The sequence below is a fragment of the Arachis ipaensis genome, chromosome B10 (genome assembly GCF_059453495.1).
Source record: "Arachis ipaensis isolate K30076 ecotype BB chromosome B10, ASM5945349v1, whole genome shotgun sequence".
NCBI lineage: Eukaryota > Viridiplantae > Streptophyta > Magnoliopsida > Fabales > Fabaceae > Arachis > Arachis ipaensis.
The window spans coordinates 150,278,081-150,295,182 of record NC_142435.1 but is presented as its reverse complement, the minus strand read 5'-3'; the positions used below and the strand labels follow the sequence as shown (position 1 = coordinate 150,295,182).

Here is a 17,102-nt window from a genome sequence, read left to right as displayed (position 1 = left end):
TCGATTGAATTGTTAAAAACTGAAAAAAAAAAAAAGAGAAAAATTTAAATGGGTTAAAACGGATTAGTTCGTTTATTTCACGAATCAGTCTATTTAATTAATGGATTAACCAAGCTGAGCTTGTCAAACGTCTCATTATGAGATTAATTTGAGTTAAAAAAAATCCGTCTATTTAAGGTGATTGTACGGGCCAGCTAATAACTCGGCCCATTTTAACTGCCCTAACTTTGGTTATTTTTCTTTTGACGGAGTATTTTTGGATGTTTGTCTTTGACCAAATACTCTATCTCGTGGACTCAACTATTGGGCCTTAGTTTGTTAACATACCCATATTCCAGGATCCAACAAGAGCCCACAATAAAAAACAATGCATCAGATTCAAACCTCAGCGTTTTTTTTCCCCTATAGCTGTTTGGTATTGCTTGAGCTGTGGTTTTGAAATTAACGTTTCCCTTCTAATTTGGATCTTGGAAAGATCACCTTATGATTTATTACAAAGTGAACATGATTGTATCTAAAAGGGTTGCATTGATCGAGATTTGAGCAATGGGCCACAAAGGGCAGCAGTTTGGTGTTTTGTGATTATTGTCATCATTTCCAGCCACTTTACGAATGGCAATCCCCCCAGTATTTAATGTAATTATTCGTTTTAAGAGTATAGTTTTACATGAACGAATTACTTGAAAAAATGTTTAAAAGTACTTGTAGAATTAGAGTTCATGGATCAGAGGACATTATGCACGACAAGACCAGAAGAATAATACTAGAATTTGGAAACAGAAAATAATTTAATTAATGATAGTTAGATAGATATAAATACGAAAAATAATTGAATTGGTTACACGACATGTGATAATGATTAACAAGAAACGAGGGCGGAGGCCTGCACATTCTGTAGTATATGAATGTTATATATATTGTGGCCAAGTGGGTACCATCTGCCAACTAAGAATTGCAAGACTACTAATGGGATTTAGATCTTCCATCTTTTATTATATATGGTCCCTCTCATCATAAATCTATTTTTGTTTGCCAGCAGCATGGTCAATATATAGTACTCACTACTCAATACGGTATATATGTGCAATTCAGCAGGAAGAATGTACAAGTTTATGCAATTATATTATCTAACGTACCATGGTGTAACAAGAATGTTATAGTTTGAATGGAAGAGTTATGGACAATAATTTGACTTAACAAGCAGTGAAGTTTAGATAGTTTTTTCTTTTTTCAAATACAAGTTCATTCCTTATGTATTGAATATTTGAATGTGAAGAGTGAATAAATTGTAAAGTTTGTTATGTTGCATCACTGTTGATTGTAGTAGGTTGAAGAAGAGAAGTGAAGATATTTTGGAAGAAAGATGGAGGGAAGGAAAGTAATGAATGGGTGTTTAGGATGAAGAGGGTAAAAAACCGAAAACGAAAGAGATATCAGATAATAGTGTGGGACAGTGTGGGTTGGGATGTTGGCATGTTGGGAGGGGTGAGACGAATAATTGCAAGTGAGAACTGAGAACTGAGGACTGAGAAGAGTGGTATCTGGTATGCACATGGCCACTATGCTCCACCAAATACCAACCCCATCCCTTCCCTTCTATTTAAACAGTAATCACAACTCATACAGATATTAATATGCAATATACTATAAAAAAGAAAACTCTTTAGGTAGAGGATTCTTTTCTTTTTCTTCAATTTTGAGAACGACCAGGGATTAACATGAATATAAATTACAACAATAATATTTCAAGAGCTAGCGAGACAATGGGCTATTTATAGTACAATGGGCTATTGAGTTACAACTATCTAGAATAACCATAAATAATAAATAACTTTCCAAAAATTTAAACTGATTTTTGGGTTCACCAAGAATCAAATTCTTGACCTTTTGAATCTAAGCCTCTAATACCATATCATGATATCACTCATCCCACAAACTTTAATTGATAAAAAAAAATAACACTAATAATTATATATTTAATATTCTCTAAATTTCCATTATGCACATTATATAAATATTCCATATTTCAATAGTTAAAAAATATTTTATGCAATTAATGAATCAAAATTATTTGGTTATTAATGTAAAATATAAGAGAGAGAAGGGGTGGGGACGTGGGGTCCGTGGGTGACGAAAGAGACAGAGAAAGGGAAGCTAGGCTGGCGCCAAATGAAGAGAGAGAGAGAAGGCGGATTCTAAACCCTTATCAATTCCCCTTTTCTTTCTTACTTTGCTTGGTTCATTTCCGATTTCAATCGCTCTGCTCTGCAACACTGCAAGTGAGAATTGAGAAAGAAGGATGAGAGAAATAATCAGCATACACATAGGACAGGCTGGCATCCAGGTTGGCAATTCTTGCTGGGAGCTCTACTGCCTCGAACATGGCATCCAGCCCGATGGAATGATGCCTAGGTAACTAACTCACTCACTCACTCACTCACTCACTCCATTTCAATTTCAGTTCTTCGATCTGATTTCTGTAACTGCCAGTGACACATCCTTCGGAGTGGCGCACGATGCATTCAACACTTTCTTCAGCGAGACAGGATCCGGCAAGCACGTTCCCCGTGCCGTCTTCGTCGATCTCGAGCCAACCGTCATCGACGAGGTCAGAGCGGGCACCTACCGCCAGCTCTTCCACCCGGAGCAGCTTATCTCCGGCAAGGAGGACGCCGCAAACAACTTCGCCAGGGGACACTACACCGTCGGCAAGGAGATCGTCGACCTCTGCCTTGACCGCGTTCGCAAGCTCGCCGACAACTGCACCGGCCTCCAGGGCTTCCTCGTTTTCAACGCCGTCGGTGGCGGTACTGGCTCCGGCCTCGGTTCCCTCCTCCTTGAGCGCCTCTCCGTCGATTACGGCAAGAAGTCCAAGCTCGGCTTCACCATCTACCCTTCCCCTCAGGTATAACTTGAAGATTTTAGGGTTCAAGAATTTACCTGCATGTTTTCTCTACTTTGCCTGAAATTGACGATGCTCTAATCTCTGATTTCAGGTTTCGACGGCTGTTGTGGAGCCATACAACAGTGTTCTCTCCACTCATTCTCTCCTGGAGCACACTGATGTCGCTGTGCTCTTGGACAATGAAGCCATCTATGATATTTGCAGGAGGGCCCTTGATATCGAGAGACCTACCTACACCAACCTCAACAGGTTGATATCTCAGATCATATCATCCTTGACTACTTCCTTGAGGTTTGATGGCGCCATCAATGTGGATATCACTGAGTTCCAGACCAACCTTGTGCCTTATCCTCGCATCCATTTCATGTTGTCCTCATACGCCCCTGTTATCTCGGCTGCCAAGGCCTACCATGAGCAGCTTTCAGTGCCTGAAATCACCAATGCAGTATTTGAGCCCTCCAGCATGATGGCCAAGTGCGATCCTAGGCATGGCAAGTACATGGCTTGCTGCCTAATGTACCGTGGAGATGTTGTTCCAAAGGATGTCAACGCCGCCGTTGCCACCATAAAAACAAAGAGGACTGTTCAGTTTGTTGACTGGTAACAACTCTTACTGAACTTTGTTTCCCTAACAGGTTCATTGATCATCATATTATTTTTTACTTGGAACATGTTTGCTTTCTATAGTTTTACATTGTTGTGTACACTCAGTGACCTGGTGATATCGAATTTTAATCTTGAAAATAGTAGCCTCATCCCAACGTGGGTAATATAACACGATAAGGTGCCAATGTTGCTCAATTCAATTCTCATTCCTTGGAATCATGGGAGCTTTGTGCTGTGGACCAACAATTTAGTAGGAATGAAATAAATTTTCTTTGTATCACTATGATACACAACATCAATCTAGCTGTAACACTAATATGTGGACCATAAATTTATTTTGGTACGGGTAGGGTAATTTATAACAATAACAATGATTTTGACCTGTCTTTAAGTGCATTATTCACCTCAGAATTGTTTAGCCTGGTTGCGTGTGAAATATAGCTTGTTAACTGAGCATTTATGTGAATCTTTGGTGTATGTTGGCTGCAACGATGTGATCTCTATTTTGCTGTCTTTTTCTATGATAGGTGCCCAACTGGCTTCAAGTGTGGTATCAACTACCAGCCTCCTACAGTTGTACCCGGTGGGGACCTTGCTAAGGTGCAACGGGCAGTCTGCATGATCAGTAACAACACTGCAGTTGCTGAAGTGTTCTCTCGCATTGACCACAAATTTGATCTCATGTATGCCAAGAGAGCCTTTGTTCACTGGTATGTCGGTGAAGGCATGGAAGAAGGGGAGTTCTCCGAGGCCCGTGAAGATCTTGCTGCTCTTGAGAAGGATTATGAGGAAGTTGGAGCTGAGGGAGCAGAAGATGAAGACGAAGGAGAAGACTATTGATATTATAAATAATTGAGAAACCATTTTCTATATAATTGTTACAAGTAAAAAGGGGTATATGCTTCGTTACATTGCCCCGAACCCGCATTGTTCCTTTTAATCCTGTGTGAAGTAGTTTTCTATTATTCCAACTGTTAAGTGATTAAAACAATTATGTTTCTATATGTTGACTTAGGATTCTATCGTTTGTTGCTTCAATTGTGTATTCAGAGTTGTCCATCCTATATGTTATTATATTTTTTTCTTTTAGTTTATGTGTCGCCGCTTGCAATTTCTAATAGATCTCCGTTTTTATTATTTCAATATAGATGGAAGTGAGAGATTCACCGAGGCACGTGAATCGAATGTAACTACTGCTAGTCTAAGTGAAAACACTCATAACAGCAATGATAGTCAAGTCTTTGTATGGAATGAATGAAAGAAAGTCAATCATCTTTCATGATGCTTTTTAACCGGATAGAGTCAAGTCTGCGTGCATTTTATGTTGGTCTCAAAAATAGAAAATGCAGCACCTAACAAAAGTGAGAATCTTTGGTAATGAGGAGCTTTGTATTTTTGATCCGTTGGCCGCTAGATCATTCAGTATCAAGTATCATTTGGAGCTACAGGTTCAGTTTGCTTAAAACTCAAGTAAGTCTTTAAACTCCAAATTATTTGGCTTGAAAGAGAGCAAAAATAGAATGAGCCTCTAGTCTACTTTCGGGAACCTGCCATTGCTAGGCTGCAACTTTTTCCCTATTTGCATATTGAATTTATCGAGCTCCAAGAAATTTTTGTGCCGTTTATTTGTTATGGATATGTTTGGTTGAAGCTAGAATAGCAAACTACCATAGATGAGCTATATGAGTAACTTTCACTTTAAGAAAATGGCATGGAAAAGGTGGTAATTTCATACAAACTAGAGTATTCTAAGTGCATATAAATACTTCCAATTACAAAGTCGATTTCGCAAAACAATTACTCATGGATAAGAACATGAACATCAATTAAAGCAGAACAAGTGGGAGAGAGGATAACTGACATCACACTCATACGCACTCCCATGTTCATCCTCATTCATGGCAAAAAGTGAATCTGACAGTTTCCTTTCTTCATTGAATCCACTTTCTGGTGATAATATTGATAATTCATTAATCCTTTGTTGAGCTAATGCCCATGAATAATCAAACTGATACTCATTTAGTTCAACCGGACCCGTTGCGCAGTTCATCATATTCAATTCTGGCCTATAAACATTATCAGAAACTTGGTTCTGAACCCAAAACAAAGACTCACCTTCACTACTACCACTATATCTACATGCATGGTTTTCTTGCTTGGCATCTTGAACATTGGGACTAACCATAGGGAATTGGTTTTGAATTCGAGTTGAGATAGTTCTACGATCGAGCAGGTTTCTGATTTTGAGAGATATAGGAGAATTGGGATCAATGGTGTGACGAGTGTTGAAGTTGGTGCGAGTGTTGGAACCTCTAAGGAGAAAAGCAGCTTCATCATAGGCTCTAGCAGCTTCCTCAGCAGTTTGATAGGTTCCAAGCCAAATCCTTATCTGCTTTGATGTATCTTTGATCTCTGCTGCCCATTTTCCAGAAGCTCTTTGCCTCACCCCAACAAACTTTGACTTGTTCTTCATATTCACTTTCTCTTTGGTCTTTTGTTCTTCACACTTTATACACATTAATTCATATGCATATGTTAAGCTAGCCAAAACCCAAAAACATATATATAAAGAAGATTCACAAGTTAAAGAATCTAATAGTAGTGGAATGCTCGTTTTCAGTTTCTTGTCTCATTTAACTAACATCTTATTCTGTAGTGGTTGTCCTCAATTCTCATCACGGTGGCTTAGCTTGGTCAACCCAATTTAAACAAAGCAAAGCATGATTCGTGATGACCACTTTATATAAAATGTTATCTTTTTCGATCAGTTTTAAGATGTTTCACAGTTGAGCCTAGAGCCTATATACATAGCACCGGTTCATGCATACTATTTTAAATAGATAATTTCAAATTATTTCTTTATTATATAGTGAATAGCTGTAAAGAGTATCACAAATGGCATACTATTTCAAAGTTCTCATCTGTCTTCTAACTTGTTAAGTGATTATTATGCCTTTATTTTTGTTGAGTAAACAGTGAAATAAAGCTAGCACACATGCTCTTTTTAGGTGGTTGATAAAAGTAAATTGTTTCAAGAAATTAAGACAACAATATCATCTTTATGTAATTTGACAAAGACACAATTCAATTATTGATTTAACTATCCTGCCTTGATTTTATTTATCGAGTTTTAATTAGTGAAATAAATCTAGAAGGCATCCTTTCAACAAGACAGGTGATCAATGAGACGATGACAGTTCATTCTTTCAAAGAATTTAAAACAAAAGCATCTTTAGTTAAGTTTACAATGACATAATTCAACTATCAATTTTATGTTCTTGTTTTTTCGTCAACGGTGTGTTCTCTGTATCCTCTTATGTTTATATGATCACAATTCAACGCATCATTTTTGCTTCGTTAACAAGGTAATTAATCATGAACATAAGCTCTGGTAAATACTGTTTACAAAGAAAAATTATCCTCAACCTTAATGAATAAATAGTATTTTATATGATACATTTCATACTCGGTGATAATATAAAAATAAAAAAGGAACCAATACAAATGACCAAAACTGTATGAATTGTCTCCCAGACAACTCTATTCTTACGCAAAATGGTAAGAAACCAAAGAGAGGAATAGAAACAGAAGCTCCCACGACACAATTGCCTACCCTTATTTTGGGCTAAACGGCACTATTAACACTCGTAATATACACATTCTACAGAAAGTTTCCTTTCCAATCACAATTGAATCTGCATTCTCAAAACTGAAGCCATGTTGCTATAAAAACACCATGCAAGAATGAATGATGGAAACCATCTTATGGCAAAGAATGGGTAACAAATTGAGAGACCACCAAACCGGAAAAAGCATGTCCCAAGCAGTGCAAGACACCAATAGCGAACTCAGATGTGACGCTATCAAGAAAGGATAGACTTCAAGGAAGCGAAAGGATAGACTTCAAGGAAGCAAAACCATGGAAACTATGAAGAAAGGATGGATTGCAATGCAAGCTGTTGTTGCGGCTGCAGAGATGACCAAGTAGAAGCAAGAGTTGCAGGCGGCAAGGTTTGCTGAAGCTGTCTGAGCAGATTAATCATACGGCCAGCAGTTTGTTCCGTTGCGAGGTCCTTTCCAGCACACAAAACCTACATCGCATAAAATGGGCAACATTAAATAGAAAATAAAATTAAATCAAATCAAATATGCATTGGCTCATCAAAGCAGCAAATGCTTGATAAAAACTAACCTCAGCAAAAACTGAAACTATTTTAGGAAGGTACTGATTGTTTGGACCCAAAAGCTCACTGTCAGACCTACAGGTAAACAAAAATAATAATTAGAACAAAAAGAGTAAATGCAGGACTGCATTAGGAAACTAAAAAGGAAAATTTGAGTTCCTTACCTTTCAACCATGGAACAAAGTTGATCATGGACAACTTTGGCCTCAATCAAATCACCTTTTATTGGCAAACAGTTCAACCATGCAGGAATCACCTGTAAACATAACACAAGATTGCAAAAAGATTAAATAAGCATATGCCATCTCAACCTGACAATTAAAAAACTCAGCCTCCACAGAGATTACACCATGACAAGGCAAGATGTTGATGAACAAGCCAAACAATAAGAGTGACCATTAACAGAAAAAATGTAAAGACCTGGGCAGAATCAATACTATCCCGATGAAATTGGCAAATTTTTCCCAGAGCTGAAACAGCATTATCATATGCCATTACATTATCTGAATGAAGAGCATTAGGATGCTGGATCACAGCATTTAACCTCGAAAGAGCCTCTGCAATGAGCCACTAACTTGTTAATTAATGTAATGCAATACATATCAACAAATTTTATTACAAAACGAAGCAGTACCTCCAACCAGAGGTTTGAACACGGATCCACCAAACTCTGCACAAACACCAAGGCCATACACAGCAGCCTACAGGAAGAAAGAGAGAGAAAAAAAAACTTGAGAAAAAAAATGGAACTCAAAATGTCAAACAACGGAACATGTCTAATGCCTGACCTGCCGGACATCAGCAGTCTCGTCATTACAAGCCTCCAACAAGAATGGGAGATATGTATCATAATACCTGGTCAAATTAGTGGATACGACAACTCATTCAGCAAAACATTTTGATAATAATCAAGAGTAGACAACAGCACTTACTTTATAGCTGCTTCACGACACTGCTCCGCAATGTCGTCAAAAATGCAAATGGCAATTCTCCTCTCTTCAGGTGTCTTGTCCCTTCCCTATATCCAACAGTTGAGAAAAGATTATGATTTAATATAAAAGCAATACGTGAGCTTGCAGATGATGGACATGACGACCAAAAAAGTCGTGTGTGTGTGTGTGTGTGTGTGTGCAATTTTATTGCCCTGAAGAATTAACCCTGCAGAATGAATGGCTCATCTCTAACTCCCAATTTATTTGAACATAACCCACAGCCAAATTAAATTCCCAAAGCAAGCCTGAAGATTCATCGTTGAACTAAAGCTTTCAACAGTGTGACTTGAAGCTTTCAACAGTGTGACATGAAGAATTCAGGAATATTCCAAAAATAATATGGTCAGAGATTGCTGCTATCACACAGATCCTACGTTTTAGAGCCATCACTACAATTCGGTGCAGCTAAAACTTAGAAAACAGAAAAATATAAACAGTTACATATACTTCAAGTACGATCTAGTACCCCAATCAAAATGCTAAATGACCAGCTCAATAATAAAAATGCAGTTAATATCAACAGAAAAACTAATTAGAGAAGAGAAGTGACAGCTTCTGGGAGGAACATACCCACATAGGTGTCAAATATGATGACAGTTCATCGAAGAAAGGTAAGAAGGAGGCTTTGAAGGTTTTGATCAAAGTTCCCAATATCTCTCCCACCTGGGACACATAAATGTTTTGAAAGGATGACCAAAGAATTGATCTGTACGAACATAATACAAAGACAGTAGCCCAGCAATCAACATAACTCAGATTTTTTAAAAACGAAATTACACAACTAACTTGATCAAAAACTTCTTCCTCTTGTTCATTTTCCTCTTTAATCAGCTCACTCTCTTCAGCATCAAAATCTTCAGCTTTGGTCCTCTCTGCCCTCTCTCTTTTCCTACTTGAACTAGCTGTGATCACTTGTTTTATCTCGTCAACAATGGCCTTGACCTGGCTTTCATCCAAAAGCATCCCAGAAATCTGAAGAACACAAAAAGATCAGAGCACATACTGGATTGAGGCTACACAGGAATTACTCTTTCCTTGTAATAATTTGATTATAAAATAAATAAGTGACAACAAAAAGGGTCTTCAAAAGGAAGTAAGCAATAGGCATCCACCTTAATAGTGAAGGGGAGTGAAAATTCTTGCATAATAATATATGATTATTTTTAAAAACAAAACTACAAAAACCACAACAATTACAAAGTGGAGCAGACTTGCTATCACGTGGAAATGAGGGGCAATGGTTGAACAGATTAATAACCAATTCAACAAGAAAAAATATAAATCCTAATCTAGAATTCTAGATCAATTATAAAACATGAAATAAACAAAACCTTTAGTTTTGGCTTTATTAGCATCACTTATGATGTTAGCTAATATATGCGAGGCTAGATTTTATTTCCAACTAGAATGTTAAGTATCAAACTTCGAGTGTAACACCCCCTAATTTTGTATAATATTTATCATCTAATGATACTAACCTGTAAGCATTCATTCAATGAATCCAACATGCTTGCACAAATTTCTGTATCTGGTTCCTGCAAGCAAACAGAAGAGGGAGAACTTTAGCACAACAAATGCCATTGTAGAGCCTGGCCAGGCAAAGTCCACCCAATATAACCTATATTAAGCTTGGTTATCAAATCCATGCCTAGACTAGGTCTCCTAAACTAACAAAAAAGTCCATACTGCACTCACAAAGGAACACCTCAGCTTATATGATATTTAGAGACTGATCAACAACCCCTAAGGATTCAGATCATAATAACAACTTACTCATGCTGTAAAAACCTAATGAATTCCATATAGACGCATCTAAGAACAGATAAACTTGTATAAGGAATACCTTATGTAACGCGTCCACCAAAGCTGGGATTATACTGTCACTCAAAAACTTTAAATAGGATGCATCCCGACCTTGAGATTGCCCTTTCTCAATAGCCAACTTTGCAGAACGTAATAGCTCCGGCATTGCTAAAATGATATAGGAAATCATAACCATTAAAAACAGCTGGGATAATGGCATATAGCAACTTAATGAGCAGAGGAAAATTGTTAACAAAAAAGATGCAAAGGAACGATCATTCTTATACCTGAAACGGCTGCTTTTCTAACCTCCTCATGGAAGTAAAATTTAAGAAGTGGAACTAAAGTTCCTGCAACCTGTCCCACATGCAATTTAATACTCAGAAAACGGTGTTTCTATAAACAAAGTGCAATATGTAAAGGTGTTATTAACTTTTATAGTGTTCCCAGTCTAACCTGATCAATCCATGGAAAGAATCCTTCCTTCAACTCATCAGCATAACAGCAAAGCATGTTACAGGCTGTGGCCTTTTCTTCCAGAACACTAGTTTTGATGCCAATTCTTTTGTCCCCAAGAGTGATGGTCTCCATACTATAATAGTATAATGAATAAACAAAACTTAGTTGGATTTATCTTGCCTAAGTAAAATTATCAATGCATCTGATTCACCGGTCAAATGAAACTGTAATGAGCATCCGAAATGACTGCAAATATGTATGTGCATGTGCATCAAGATCTATGTGTGTTGTGAGCACAGTGCACACAGCATGAAATGCAAGCAAATTTCTTAAGTATTGAAAACAAAGAATAAAAAGAGGCACTAAATCAGAATTTGTTTAAGTCAACATGAACATATTTTAGGCCAAAATGACAATACACAAAAGCAAAGGGGAATCATTTTGAACCAAAATAGTTAACCAAGAGATGGGCTAGATTCAACACCTGTCATCATCAGAATCATCAATATCATTTTCTGAATCAGCTGATGTAATGGTCACATCGGGCTTAAGTGAAGCAGACCGAAGCAAAGGCGGCATAACAAACTCCATATAAGGAAGAAAATCTTGCCCCAGACACTTGCAAAGCCTAGCCCATGCCTGTAATAAATGAATGTTATTGTGACTGGATAATCTAATTCGCACTTTATGTATCCACTGGCAGTAAATTAAGAACTATACCTGTAGCATGTAACTGGTTGTTGGATCATCAGTCTCCATTTGAGATACTTGTAAGGACATAAGAACTTCCATGACCTATTAAAGAGCCAGCATATATCATATATAGGATAAATACATGAGAACTTGCAGAGGAGATAGAGAGAACAGAGAAGTTCTTCATGAAAGAGACAAGGTGTACTGTACGGTTCACTTCATTAAGCACTTAACTTCACACTTTCCAATTAGGACTAATCATTTGTTTTAGCCGAGGTTGAAGTGGTTTGGAAAAAGAATATAGAATTGAGAAAACTCTTTATTAACTCAGAAAGTTGTGGTATATCAATTTCAAAGAAAGTAAATAATAACAGCCTACCTGTTTAGCATCAGCCCTAAACTTCTCCTTCCCAACAGCCATTCCAACTAAACTTATACACTCCATAGACTTGGCACGAAGCATGCGGTTAGACTTGTCAGTTGCATTAACCAATATAGCCTTCAGGTACGGCATGACAGCATCATAGTATTTTTGGAAGTGTTCCTAAGGAAGACCACAACACTAATGAGTAAATTACAAGAAAAGGAACTAATAAGATTATAGATATTGACATTTGCAAATCATATAAAATACCTGAGATGAATCAGCCACTGATGCTAAAGCAGTTAAGGCGCCCTCTTGTACCATTTGCTTACCATTCTAAAAACACAGGAAAGAAAAATCCAAAATAAGTGGTATGATGAAAGAATATATATGTATTAAAACAATAATATTACTCTTGGGAATAATATTCTATAAACATACCTGAAGAATTACAAGCAATTTGCTAACAATTCCATCCAAGTAGGGTGTTAAAATATCAGGTGTGCAGTTCTCACTGAAGTTGAGTACTGCTGAAGCAGCATGTGCCTGTATAGATCATATCACAGAAAAGTTTATACTAGAAGCTTATCTAATTAAAAAATAAGGTAGATCCAGTGCCTGTATCATATTACACAAATGTTTATAGTAGGGCTCAATGGCGTGTAGCCGATCCCACATAGTGGGATAAGGCTTTGTTGTTGTTGTTGTTTATTTTTTATTTTTACTTTTTTTAAGGTAGATCCACAAACGGCACTCTTGCATAGCATGTTGACTATTACCAAAGGAATAGAATAAAAACAATTGCCATCAAAATATATGAATCTAACGGGACAGTGAAAGTGCTATGTGAACTCTGCCAGTATTCCCACTTCTACTTAGTATTTCCTCCACCAACTACAACATATAATACAATGTCACTCTTTATGAGTTTATGACATATTGAGAATGCAAGAAACTATTATTGTAAATGAAACCTGCACTAGTTATAAAGTTGCATAGCAACAATCAAGACTATACCCAAAGCTCATAAGGAAATGACAACATTTTCATTTAAATTTCCACTAATCATTGTGAGATTATCCATGTTCAGTGACAATAAAAACTACACTGACCTGCACACGAGGATTTGGAAAATCATCCATGGCAGCCGCTAGTGCTGGCAACACTCCTTGATGGTATTGAATTTGCAAATCTGGACCCAAATCAGTAGACAGTTGACCGATTGCATTGATAGCTGCCCACCTCACACGAGGGTGTTGATCATTGAAGGAGTTTAATACCATAGCCACAACTTGATCCAAATTCTTTATCATGACCTGCAGCAGCAATGGGAAGGCAACACAAAATAAAAACCACAAACACGGAGTGAAAAAAAAGGGGATACTTCCTACATGGATAAGTAACTTCACAATCAACAAACAATCATATACAAATTACAAGATATTATACTACCTAACATGAAAAGTTAACAGCAATTCGAAAGTTAACATTTCATGTTCACTACCTTTGAGCAACCCTCAGCAATTTGAGCAAGTGCAATCAATGCAGCATGGCGTTTTTGCCACTCAGGAGCAGCCAAATAAGCAGGCAACTGTTCAGACGCAACCGGGACAATAGTATTCCCACCCAGTGATATCGAAAGCCTATCCAAACACTCTTGTCCAACGCTGTAGTTACTTGTTTCGCCGGCATCTTCGTCCTCTGTCTCAGCACTGTGCCAAGCAGGATCATCCTCAATATCCAACAGCATCTTCATCAGAATGGCGAACATCCTGCTGATAAACTGAGGCAGCTTCCTCATCATCCCAGGTGCTCTCTCCCTCGCCTCGGCCAGAGTAATCACAAACTCGATCGCCAAATGCCGCGTCCCTTCCTCCAGCGACTCTGCCTCGGCAATCTGAAGCATGGCTCCAACAACATCCACCAGCTGCCGCCGGAGGAACCTCGGCTCCGTACCGGCAAGCTCGATCAGAAGTTCCAGAGCCTCCTGTGCAGTGGCCTCCTGACCGGAATTCAGCGCCTCAGTCAGCGTCCTCATCATGGCCGGCAACAAATCCTGGAACCGGTCCCGATCGGCGGAGCCAGACAAGCACTGAATGAAATTAATAACTGCATTCAACGCGGCGATTCTCACATCGGAATTCGTGGTCGGAGAGGTCAAGCACTGGAGAAACAATCCGTGAAGATGCTTGATGTGAGGCGTGAGTGACTCCCCGATGTACTGCGACAACTGCGCGAAGATGAGGAACGCGGATTCTTGAAGCTTTGGAGAATCGGAAGAAACGCACTGGAACATAAACGGAAGGAGTTCAGGCCAGGCGTTATCAGGGAGGATCCCGGAGGCAAGCTCGGAGATGGTGTCGCAGAGCTTCTTGGAGATGGATTTGACGTTCTCGGTCTGGATAGAAGAGAGGAGGAGGGACTTGAGAGAAGACTGAGTTTGAGGGGAGAGGCGTGGCCAGAGGTATGAGTCGTCGCGAGTGAGCTGCTTGCGGAGGAGGATGGCGGACATGGCTCGAGCCTCCTGGTGAGGGGAGGAGGAGAGGAGGTGTGCGAGCTTCAAGGAGAGCGTGTCGGGATCGGTCTGCTTGCAGAGGTTGAAGAGCGCCTCGGCGTGGGACCGCTGCTCGTTGGAGGAAGACATCAGGTGCGAGATTAGGGTCTCGAATGGGGATGGATCGGGCCCCAACACGGCGGCCAGTTCCGATTGCTGCAACTGAGTTGACTCGGGATCCATTTCTCTGTTTTTTTTTTTAACTTTTTTGGTGGCTGGCGGCGGCTGAGGAAGAAGAAGAGTGAGAGCAGAGAAATACGATGATATATTATGATTGATGATTGATGGAGGCTTTTTTAGGGTTTGGAGAGATGGCAGTTGATAATGAGAGTGACTCAGACTCAGATTCACACTCACACTCACTCACTCACTCACCCACCCGTGTTCTCTCTCTCTCTCTCTCTAATCTTCTTACTGTTACTCTTTCTTTCACTCTGCGTCGCGTTGTGTGTGTTTACGTTACCGAGTCTATTTTATATGGTGCCAGGGAGAGGGGCCGTGGCTTGGTATGGCCTCTGGCGGAGGCACGGTTTCCTAAATTAATTTAAGTATTTAACACATCAAAATATAAGTACAGACTAATTTTATAATTCTATTACTGTAATGGACAGTAAAAAAATGAAAAATACACCGTGTGTTTCTTTTAAATTTTAATACAGTGATTGACTGACTAATGACTAAAATTATTTGTATATTAAACAATTTTAGTTCTGTACAAATCGCTCTCGAAAATAATTTTTAAACATATACAACGAAATTGTGATATTATATCAACTTATATATTTATTTATTTATTTATTTATTATTAGTTTAGATAAACATTATAGACTTATAATTCAAATAAATTCCTTTTTTATTCCATAATTAGTGTGTAGGGGCATGTACAGATTTTCTATGCCGAGCCAGAGATGAAGAGAGAGAGAGAGAGAGAGAGAGAGAGAGAGAGAGAGAGAGAGAGAGAGAGAGAGAGAGAGAGAGAGAGAGTGAGTGGGGCTAATTAGGGTAAGCCGCGAAGCAAGTTGTGTAATGGGAACATTAGCTGTTGTTGCCCATGCTTTTGAACTCTAATCATTAGTCTATGCCTTCTGTTCTTTTGTTTTTCATATGCTTTCTCCTAGTTAAATTCATTTTTCCTCATCTCTAATCTAAATCATTAATCATTAATCATATGCTTTGGGTGCATTATTTAAGGCTTTATTAACTTCTTTTCATAAAAGTTTGGTATTGACTATATTGTTTTTTTTCTCTCGTGTTAAAAAAAGGTGGTTTGAAAAATTTTAGGAGACTGACCCTGAATGAAAGGGCATCATCATATGCTCACTATATGAGGCGTATTAGGCTATTAGCTGACAACATTTTACAAGACGTATTATGTGATAGCCCCGAAATTGGTACAACTTTAAGAAATATTCATTGTTTTGTTAGTTCTGTGCTGCTGACCTGCTATTGTTAGTTGGTAGTGCGAGTGATTGGCATATTACTCTTACCCTGCACTCTGTATTTGTCTCAATAAATATAATAAAAGAAAAGTAACTAATACCAATAATCCATGAAAAGAAAAAATAACAAGTGGTAAAAGTAAAGAAAAAGTCTACTATGCATATGTTAAAAAAATTAGAGAAAAAGATAAATAGATCATGATCTTTTGTCACGCAGACATTTAAATTTTTAAAAATTAAAAAATATATTTTTGTTTTTTACTTCCTCAAAATTAGGATATTTAGATTTTTCCGTCCAACTCAACTTGTGAAACATAACAAAAATGTCTGACGTGAATGCTATTATGCTAATGTAGTCGTAATAGTGTCCTAGTGGATGTGGCAGAAAGGTTTAGGGACAAAAAAGTCCTCTAATCCTAAAACAACGTTGTTTCAGTCTTTCTCGTTGTCTCTCGCGTATCAGTCTCTTTTCTTCTTTTTTTCTTTCGCTTTCTTGTCTCTTCATATCTTTCCTTAGTCGCTCTTCATTCTAAGAGAAAAAGGGGGAAAAAAAAAGAATTTGAATCCTCTAAATTTTAAATTTGTACTTTAGAGGGTAAAGTGTGATCTTCTACCCTTAAATGATTTCTCTTTCATATTTATTATTGGTCCCACCTATAAAATAAATGGTGAGAGATCACACTTTACTCTCTCAAGTGAAATTCAAACTTTAGAGAATCTAAATCCAAAAAAAAAAGTCAGCTAAATATTCTTTTTAAGATCTACACAAATATGGTAAAAGATTGTATCTATTTTAATAATACCTTTTGTCTAAAGTTATCTTGCTTCTCAAGCTCTTTTCTCATCCCCGATTCATAGGCTTCAAGCTCCTTTGCAATTTTGGCATCATCAATCTAAATGAAATTTAAAAAAACAACCAAATTAACTTTAGATAAATATTATTAAAATAAGCTTCATGACTTAAGGACAATAGCATATATTAGTAAAATTTACAAAATAATTATACCTTTTGTTTCTTTTTAATTCGGATTGTCATATCATTCTGCAAAAACACTTTGGAGAAACGTTGTCTTTCTCATCTCTTGCATGCAATGCACATGGTC

The 17,102-nt window shown here is 37.9% G+C and overlaps 3 protein-coding genes across 3 annotated transcripts; 1 reads left to right on the top strand and 2 right to left on the bottom strand.

Annotated features, from left to right (window-relative positions):
* The first annotated feature begins 943 nt into the window (after positions 1-943).
* Positions 944-4,593, top strand: LOC107632203 (tubulin alpha-5 chain). Its single transcript, XM_088487356.1, has 5 exons — positions 944-1,751; positions 2,034-2,412; positions 2,491-2,905; positions 2,997-3,505; positions 4,039-4,593. The coding sequence occupies exons 2-5, from the start codon at positions 2,300-2,302 to the stop codon at positions 4,349-4,351; spliced, it is 1,350 nt and encodes a 449-aa protein (XP_088343482.1). The 5' UTR covers positions 944-1,751; positions 2,034-2,299; the 3' UTR covers positions 4,352-4,593.
* A 689-nt stretch (positions 4,594-5,282) lies between these two features.
* On the bottom strand, positions 5,283-6,029 carry LOC107634051 (ethylene-responsive transcription factor ERN3-like). Its single transcript, XM_088500873.1, has one exon. The coding sequence runs from the start codon at positions 6,027-6,029 to the stop codon at positions 5,334-5,336; it is 696 nt and encodes a 231-aa protein (XP_088356999.1). The 3' UTR covers positions 5,283-5,333.
* An 883-nt stretch (positions 6,030-6,912) lies between these two features.
* On the bottom strand, positions 6,913-15,117 carry EMB2734 (ARM repeat superfamily protein). Its single transcript, XM_016335904.3, has 20 exons — positions 13,511-15,117; positions 13,119-13,322; positions 12,448-12,552; positions 12,277-12,342; positions 12,022-12,186; positions 11,670-11,744; positions 11,434-11,588; positions 10,947-11,082; positions 10,778-10,847; positions 10,531-10,658; positions 10,166-10,222; positions 9,474-9,659; positions 9,258-9,350; positions 8,628-8,713; positions 8,484-8,550; positions 8,330-8,396; positions 8,116-8,252; positions 7,860-7,951; positions 7,704-7,770; positions 6,913-7,602 (listed from the first exon to the last, which is right to left on the bottom strand). Exons 1-20 carry the CDS (start codon positions 14,741-14,743, stop codon positions 7,438-7,440), a joined length of 3,354 nt encoding a protein of 1,117 aa, XP_016191390.1. The 5' UTR covers positions 14,744-15,117; the 3' UTR covers positions 6,913-7,437.
* Positions 15,118-17,102: the final 1,985 nt, after the last annotated feature.